The sequence below is a fragment of the Solanum lycopersicum genome, chromosome 2, assembly GCF_036512215.1.
Source record: "Solanum lycopersicum chromosome 2, SLM_r2.1".
In the NCBI taxonomy this organism is placed as follows: Eukaryota; Viridiplantae; Streptophyta; class Magnoliopsida; order Solanales; family Solanaceae; genus Solanum; species Solanum lycopersicum.
Window position 1 is genome coordinate 31956137 of NC_090801.1, and position 8973 is coordinate 31965109.

Consider the following 8973-nt stretch of genomic DNA (forward strand, 5'->3'; position numbering starts at 1 on the left):
GAGAGAGTTGTTTGATACAAATTATTCTCTCTAAATAATTTGTAAGCTAATTTATTTAAATAAATTTACTAGGACAATCATAAAACATAAAATCATGAAAATAAACAAAATAATTAAAATGTTTTGAAGGATATTTTTGTCTTTAATAGACTTATCCCATGGTATTATATCCCATGTAATGCTAATACCTCCACATAGAAGTTATTAGTAATACATCATATAATAACATGTAGGAGGTATAAAAAATCCATTGATTAGTTATACATAGACCTAATTTCCAACCAAACATAGTACTAAATAATACCATCTATAATACATGGAGTATTTGTTTTAATTCGGCCTACCAAACGACCCCTAAGTAACTATTCAAGGCCACGCAACCAGCGAGTAAACTCTTAGGGGTGTCAGATACCCAACTAACAAGAGTAAACCGGGGGGCATGACAACTCCAAAGAGGATTTCACTGCAACCAACAATAATACCATTGTGGAACAACGTCTAATCACAAGTAACCCGCACAACGCTCCATGCTTGAAGCAACTTCAATATGAAGTCGCATAGAGAAGCGTGAAACCTTAGGTGTCGGCGTGTCGCAATGGGGCCGTAGAAAGAGGAAGAGAGGGTGGAAGGTCGTCAAAGCAGGGTCAATGAATAAACTAAGGCTCAGTTTATTAAACTTAATTTTTCTACGCCAGACAAAAAGGATCTAAGTCGGCCAGATCGACATCAGAGCAGAAACAAGGCCAAAAGGTTATAAATGCCGCGAGTCTATGGCAAACACTAGTATAAACCTATACTAAGGCCAAACATGTTCAATTATACAATACCGATAACATACAAGTCAACTCACAAGATAGGAATACACAAAAAAACCCGACTAGTATATAATGTCCTAATCCCGAAATAATACCAAATCAAGCCTAATATATGGTTTTTTTTTAAAAAGGAATAAGAACAGCTAGGTTGCAATGAGATCCCCTCATGCGATCAGAACACATCAAACCACACCTTTGCAATAACGAGGGATGGCCCCCTAATCACGATGAACAAAAATAGTTGCACAAGACAATAATATCATCAACTCACAAGACTCAACAAAAATCACCAAATGAATCCTCGATATTTGTTTGAAACTTTGAGTACACAAACCACATATGCTACCCAACCAAACTCGACACCAAACTGCCATTAGAACCTCTAAAATTTCAACCAAGACCTCACTTAGGCCTACAATCATCCCCTGGTTTCAATGGATTCATCAAAATCTTATTAGAATGCCCAAACTCCAAATATTGTCAAAAGTGAACTCATAGTCTAAATTCACTTAACTTCCAAATCAAGAGCTCAAATATACGAAATAACTCTGAAACAAAAAATGTCAACACTCCTAGATCAATTCCACATTATAGAGCTGATGAAATTGAAGAAATCCTATTCCGAGACTCAAAAATCTAGTTGTTGCCATAAACCACTTTTAACAACTAACCTTCCAAAAACTACAACTTTTTTTTTTTTTAATCAAATTCAAAACCAACTTCTCGAGCTCTTTTTCTCAAAGATTCGACCTAGGGGAACTTTAAGGAGTCAATCCTTTTTAGATTGAGATTTGAAATCTCTCAAATATATTAAACTCGAAATTCCACCTTGCAGGTGTTATCTGTAGCGCTCACCTACTTCGTCGTGGTGCATCCAGTGTAGCGGTCCTCTGATCATGAACTTTACTCTCATTGCGTAATACAAATGTGTTTGGAACGGAGCAATGGTGACAAGGAATGTTTTAATTCCTTCGATTGCATCGTAATAGGTTCAGTAACAACGATATGGATCGTTATAAAATAATTTCACCAAGAATCTAAAAGGAATGAAGAAAAATAGTAAATTTATTGAAAAGGAAAATAAAATAATAAGAACCAGATATTATTCCGAGATTTGCGAGAAGGAAAATTAATTAAAGCCTCTTAATATTCACTCATTTTATTTAAAACTCTCTATCCCTTTTTCCCTCATTTCTCCATTCCCTTGAGAGTTTCTTACCTCATCTTTTTTTCTTTCCTTTTTTTTTTTTTTTTTAATCTTTTTTATCTTTATCTTTTATCCTTCTGAAACTCAAGGGGAATGCTTCTCCCTTCATTACCTGATCTAAACATTCAAGTGAGTTTAATTATATTTCGTCCTTAATTTCTTCTTAATCTTGATATGATATATGACATTGTATTAATTGTATGTACATATTTTGACGTTTACATATATGGTGATGAAATATTGGGTTAGATATTTTTCATTTCATTATTTAATAGGATTATTTATATTATGGAACTTATGAATTATGTAGATAAAGAATGAAGAAATATAAATGTTTTTCTATGTAATTTAACGAATGTTTGGCTTGGTAGTTCAATTGATGTTACAAGATTAGGATTACTTAAAGCTACATATGATTATTTCCATTATCATCATATATTACTAAAAGCATGAACAAAAAAGTTAAAAGTTGAATTACGGCTTTACCCTTTTTATAAATTAAATTGTTATAAAATAATTAAATATTTGATTTTATAAATTTAATTAAATATTAATGACTTTTAGACTTCCTAAGATTATTTTCTAATTAAATATCTAATTTATTAATATTTATCATCTATAATCTATATGTATATAATAATTATAATTTTTTTTAAATTCGTTACCTAAATTTCTTTACTTTTCCTCTTCTTTACCTAAATGTTTCTCTAACGAATAATATAATAAATGTGGATAAAGTATTATCCTTTATGATAAATAACGAAATTTAATAATTTAAAGGGTGCAAATCTACAAAAGGGAGAAACATATTAATAATGTCCTCTTGATTATTATTAAATAATGACTAGCTTCACAAATTTAAATTTATTGATGCTTAATTAAATCTAATTATTATTAAATTTCTACATGGTTTGCTAACTTTTTTTTCTTCATATTCTTCATTTATTTATTATTATTTTCTAATTACTTATTCAACTTTTATACTCTTAATATTCATAACTCTCATCTTTTCATATTCAAAACCTCCAAATATTTAAACTAAAACTTTAAGAAATCTTTTGATATTCCTCCTATTCTATTTATATGAATTCAACTTCTTTATCTCATGAAATTCCTACCAAGATTATTAGGTTATTATTTTTATTCTATAGTAAAAGTAGATGATGAAGACTCTTGAATTTTAATAGGATGTGAAATGAGTCGATAAGAACTCAGAGAGTTATGTACTAATTTTGTACTTATTATTTCATCTATATATACATCATTCTTATAAGAATAATGTTTATATTGTATTTTTTTTAAATCTGCTTCTTTGTCTTTTTTTCTCTCTATTAGATTTCTTAATTTAGTTTTCTATAAATGTTTTATTGCATAAGTCTTTATTCTTATTTTGTAATTGTTATATTGTATGATTCATTACAAGTTTTACATATATATTTTCATGAAATTTTAGTCATTCTAACGTATCTATAAAATTCACATGAAACACACGTGCAAAGACGTGCTCTAGTAGAACATATAACACACTGAGAAGTGGACATTCATTTTCTGTTAGTACCTTTAAAATGCAACAGGACCTACTCTTATCCATATCTCCTCTAAAATTTGCATCAGTGTATCCCCTTCATTTCATGTCTTGCCCTTGTCGTAAGACACATAGTTAGAGTTATGATCTTTCTATAGTCGTTTTGCAACTTCCGAGCTCGGCCCCTAGAGCGTACGGAACTTTGTCGTCTACCTCTTTCTCTACCCCTCACTCTTCCTCTTTCCCAAACCACAGCCTCAACAGCTGGTTGTCAACCCTCGCTTCTCCTTTGTGTGTTCTCACCATATGCTAGAAAAGAATGAATGAGTCAGATACAGATTGAATTACCAAATATCAATTTGAATCAAGTTATATAACACAAAGAAAAGAAAGAAGTTGAAATTTCCTCGTGTCTAATAGCCTCTCAAAGAAAACTATGATCATCCACAAACCATTTTTCAAAACTCAACAAGACATGTTCTTGTACAACGAGATAGATATACAGAAGGCTTTGATACCAACTTTTTCACAATTAAAATGGTGGTGAGCGACACCCACACAAATCCGCCAATGAGTAAACCGTCTAAACCAAATCTTAACCAAATTCATTAACCAATTTTACATAGAATATAATCTGATTACAACAAAATCCATAATGTTTGTAAAACCACCAAAGTATATGTGTGAAAATAATCCACTACAATTCTCAAGAACCGAACAAAAGATGGACAAGGACTACTAAGAGAATCCACGAAAGCCTGAAAATGAAGTGCTCAATCTAGATAAAAAATTGTTGTCATGCGCTAGAGGTACACATCTTAGGATCTCTGGAATATGTTTTTGCACTCAACAAAAAAAGAGTACAGGGTAGTATCAGTACAGACCAGTGTAATTTCATCTTACAAGTGTAATTTCATTAATCTCATTATTGATATAATACACTATAAGACTCACGTATCAAACATTAAGGTGTCCACACATGCTAAGGGACTTATTTAAGATCATCTAGACATGACTTGAAGGGGATCAACTTTGTTCATGTACTATACGTGGTACTCAACGTAACCCTCCACATATATATCACTGCTTATCTGAAACCTTACCTAGGAGTCAAGTTACTCATCAACAGAAAGATAATAGTTATCCTTTAATTCTCTCACACATTATACAAATATTATAAGTATACTTGCAACACAAAGTAATTCATTCCAATTTATCATTTAGTAGTTTTTTTTCTTTCTGGAACAGGATTGGAAGAAAATGCTGAGGCATGTCTTATTAATTTGCTTGATGATCCAATGCACTATAGCTGATGCGAAACATAAAAAGGGTACTGCAGTTCCTCTTGCTAAACGAAAATGGTTGACTCTACATGGTGATGAACCAGTAGTAGTTGCAAATGGGGGATTTTCGGGACTTTATCCCTCACAAACAGATATAGCATTTAGAAATGTATTTGGAAAGAATGGTACTGTCTTCCTATGTGATCTTCATATGAGTCGTGATGGACACGGATTTTGTCTCTCACAATTAAACATCCAGAATACAACAAATGCAGCCGATGCTTTTCCAGATCGTAGAAAAACCTACATTGTTAATGGAAAAGAACTTCAAGGATGGTTTGCATTGGACTTCACAAGTGATGAGATGTTAAGTAAATTGGTTGGTAAGAGACAACTTATGCATGTAAATGCTTATATATATATGGTACTGCTCATACTAATATTTGTACTCGACTTTGTTTTCCAGTGACACAATCGATATTCAGCAGATCCGATTTATTTGATTTTTCATCACCATATCCAACTGACCTATTTTTAGAGGAAAACGATAATACTCAACTATGGATCAATGCTGAGGTGTTTATCACTCCCTTTCTTTCTCATTGTTGAAACATTTTATGAAATGCATTTTAAATCCTATTGTCAGTTAAATGACTTATTTTTTTTTTACCAAAATTGTATTACAGTATCCGGCATTCTACAACCAGCACAATCTAAGTTTAGTTGATAAAATCAAACAACTCTTGGAGGTAAAGAAGGATATCTCTTACATATCGTCTTCAGATATTGGTTTCTTGAAAAGAATGGGACCAGTTGTGCGTGGTCTCAAAACGAAGTTAATGTTCAAGTTTCCTGTTGATAGAAGCACAGTTGAACCAACAACAAATAAACGATATGCTTCACTATTAACAAAGTTTTCAATGATCAAGAAATTTGCTGCAGGAATCGTTGTACCAAGAGAGTACATATGGCCCGTCAATAGAGGTCGTCATTTAAAGTCTAGTACCAATCTAGTGGCTAAAGCTCATAAACAAGGCGTTCAAGTTTTTGCTTACGGATTCGCAAATGACAACTATTTGCCTTACAACTACAGTTATGATCCACAAAGAGAGTATCTGCAATTCGTTGACAACTCAAAGTTTGCTGTTGACGGTGTGGTCACAGACTTTGCTACGTCAGCATCAATCGCTATTGGTGAGAATTTTTTTCATAAGATCAAGAGGAAATACAAGATCATTACGTCTCACAATTGTTTCTTCTGACTGCAGCTTGCTTGGCAGGGAGTCGGAATGCTTCAAGGAGAGTCCATAGTATGAAAATTGAATCTCTCTGTGCAATGAAGTAGTAGATAGAGTTCCTATAATACTTTTGGAAAAGGTGATTTCTAAATTCTGTTGTGAAATTTGAATTGGCAGCTCTGATAATTACTGCAAATGGAGCAAGTGGAGATTATCCAGGATCAACCGATCTTGCCTATCAAAAAGCAGTAGATGATGGTGCTGACATAATCGATTGTTCTGTCCAAATGACAAAAGACGGAGTTGCATTCTGCTTGCCTTCAGTTGACCTCATCTCAACCACCACTGCATCCGGACCTTTCATGAGTCGATCGACTAAGGTTGAGGCACTCCAATCCTCTATGGGTATTTTCTCTTTCGATTTTACATGGGAAGAAATTCAGTCATTGAAACGTGAGTGATCAATCGATCCACCTCTCTCAAGACTAAAATATTTCAAATATTTGTTTTTTTCTTTTTCTCAAATTTAGTTCTCTTCTTCTCTCTTTAATTGTCCTGGACACAGCTCAAATGTTTAGTGAATTTAACGGAGAATTGGCAAGGGATCCAGCACGCAAGAATATGGGGAAGTTTGTAACTCTCTCGGATTTCTTGGAATTCGCCAAGGCAAAGGCAGTTTCTGGAGTTCTCATCAACATAGAAGTAATTTTCTTATAATCTACTATATATATATATATAAATATATATATATATATACACACACAGAGTTATTAATAATTGCAACTTGGTTGTGTTGTAGAATGCTGCCTTCCTTGCCACCAACAAGGATCTCGACATTGTGGGTGCTGTCACGACTGCTTTAAGCAACGCCATACTTGATAAGCAATCAACTCAGAAGGTTCTGATCATGTCAGGTGAAAGTTCAGTTCTAGACAAATTCAAGGATATCTCGACTTACCAAAAAGTACTTCACATTAAGAAGAAGGTTGAGTTTGTAACGAATGAGACAGCATTAGAAATCAAGAAGCATGCGGATGCAGTACTTTTACATAAACATTCCTTATACACACAATTTCGAGGAGAGGGTTTTACTTTGAACTTGACCAACCTTATTGAATGTATGCATTGGGCCAATATTAGTGTCTATGCTGGAACTGTTTTGAATGAATTCCAAGATATTTACATGGATTTTAACTCCGATCCATACACCTTGATCCATAACCTCATTTACTATGGTGCGGATGGAATTATAACGCAGTACCCAAGAACAGCAAATGCATACACCAGTAAGTAAATCGACACTCAAATTTATGTAATCGAATTAATTGTGTAGATACAAAAATCAGTTTATAATTCTTTGTTGGCACAGGGAATTTGTGCACTGGGAATAAAGAGTCATATAGAATACCAGAGATAAATCCAGGGGAAGTGATAACGTATGCCCTCGATCCAAAAGAAGTAGAAGAGTACACGCCTCCCCCTCCAGAGTACTTGGAGACTAAAGACTTTGTTACTCCACCACTAACTCCTGTAGCTGCAATTGCCAAGAAAAATGATCATGGAGGTTCTAATTCCAACTCCATTTTTTCTTTATGGTAATATATATATATATATATCTATATATATATATATATATATATATATGATGGTAAAAAAACAAAAAATGTAGCCACAACGTCTTACAAAGCGTCTCCTTTTGAAATTGTACGAAAAGTTACAGACATATTGCACTGATAGTGCTGTAAAATAACCGTTTATGAAGTACCGATATTAACTTTCTTCTATTCCTCACAAGGCAAAGATTATGTAAAATAGTCATAGTGGGAAAAAAGATGAAGTAAGACACATAAAAATTAGAGAGCAAGCTACATAAATCCCACTAGTTTAGGTTCTAATTACTAGGATTTCTGATTGTTTCAAGTATTGATTACTATACCATATTTCATCCTTTGGATATCGTTACTAGCCAAATACATGTATTTGCCGGTTAGAATATTGGAGACACAATGAAGCAAGAACATGCATACATCACACAAACATAGAATCACAACCATCACCTACCTCGAAACAAGCTTGAAAAGCTAAGAAACTTGATCCTTCCCTTTCCGGATTCGTTCCGCTTACTCTTGGTGTACAAACAATCACAATAACATAGGAAATCAATAAATGATCGCTAATTACCAAAACTCTAGCAATTCTATGAACCGTAGATAAAACCCATGATCCGAACTAACCAACTAAGGGTTGCCTCCACCATATAATCCATAACAAAATCCTTCCCTATCAACATTAACCCATTCTATTACGTTCTACGGATCGGAAAATGGATTCAAGGAATGAAAATCTTACCTTTAGCCTCAAGAATGGTAAAAAACGAGTAAAAATTGCCTCGGGGTCGTTCCTTAACTCTAAAAGTAGAAAATTGCATAATGAGGTCGTTTTGGGGTATATTAACGACTTTAACTCGCATCCTGCCCACCATAGTGGCGGCGCCAGGTCGGTAGAATCCCCCGTCAGGGCGGGATTCACGAACAAATGAGCTCACTCAAGAATTTTCAAAACCCCATTTCATAACACACCTCTAACCTATGACACTCAGAAATTACCCTTTACGCTAAGTTTGATTTGCGGAGGTGTAATCACTCAAATTCAATTTCGTAAAGTCGTTCGAATTCGTTAACGAGTTATCTAACTACTCATGCATTCGAAATCATAAATGGTTCACTTGATTTGTGCTAGATGTCTCTACACTTTAATGACTCTGATTTCCTCCAAATCAGGAAAGGATTGGAGAAATCTAATTACTACTGAATTTTTTTTACAACCCAAATTTTCCCTCATTAGCATTTCTATAACGATGGGAACAAGTCATTGCAATAGATATCAATTTACCTATCACTTGTCC

At 33.7% G+C, this 8973-nt stretch overlaps 1 protein-coding gene across 2 annotated transcripts; it reads left to right on the forward strand.

The window, feature by feature from the left end:
- Positions 1–2000: 2000 nt before the first annotated feature.
- LOC101262463 (glycerophosphodiester phosphodiesterase GDPDL6-like) lies at positions 2001–7847 on the forward strand. 2 transcript variants are annotated; one of them, XM_010317260.4, is made up of 9 exons: positions 2001–2151; positions 4796–5213; positions 5297–5406; positions 5517–6024; positions 6099–6140; positions 6246–6521; positions 6634–6770; positions 6868–7354; positions 7438–7847. In XM_010317260.4, exons 1-9 carry the CDS (start codon positions 2116–2118, stop codon positions 7665–7667), a joined length of 2244 nt encoding a protein of 747 aa, XP_010315562.3. In that variant the 5' UTR covers positions 2001–2115; the 3' UTR covers positions 7668–7847. The 2 variants fall into 2 exon arrangements, with proteins under 2 accessions (XP_010315562.3, XP_019067671.2); XM_019212126.3 differs by having other exon boundaries at positions 2017–2151; positions 4775–5213.
- The last annotated feature ends 1126 nt before the right edge of the window (positions 7848–8973 follow it).

What these genes read in the sequence shown, in the direction of transcription:
- LOC101262463 (XM_019212126.3), top strand. Translation starts at nt 2,116, where the DNA reads ATGCTTCTCCCTTCATTACCTGATCTAAACATTCAA. An exon ending in GATGTTAAGTAAATTGGTTG is followed by an intron (nt 5,214 to 5,296) that starts GTAAGAGACAAC and finishes TTTGTTTTCCAG; the next exon opens with TGACACAATCGATATTCAGC. An exon ending in AGAAATTCAGTCATTGAAAC is followed by an intron (nt 6,522 to 6,633) that starts GTGAGTGATCAA and finishes TCCTGGACACAG; the next exon opens with CTCAAATGTTTAGTGAATTT.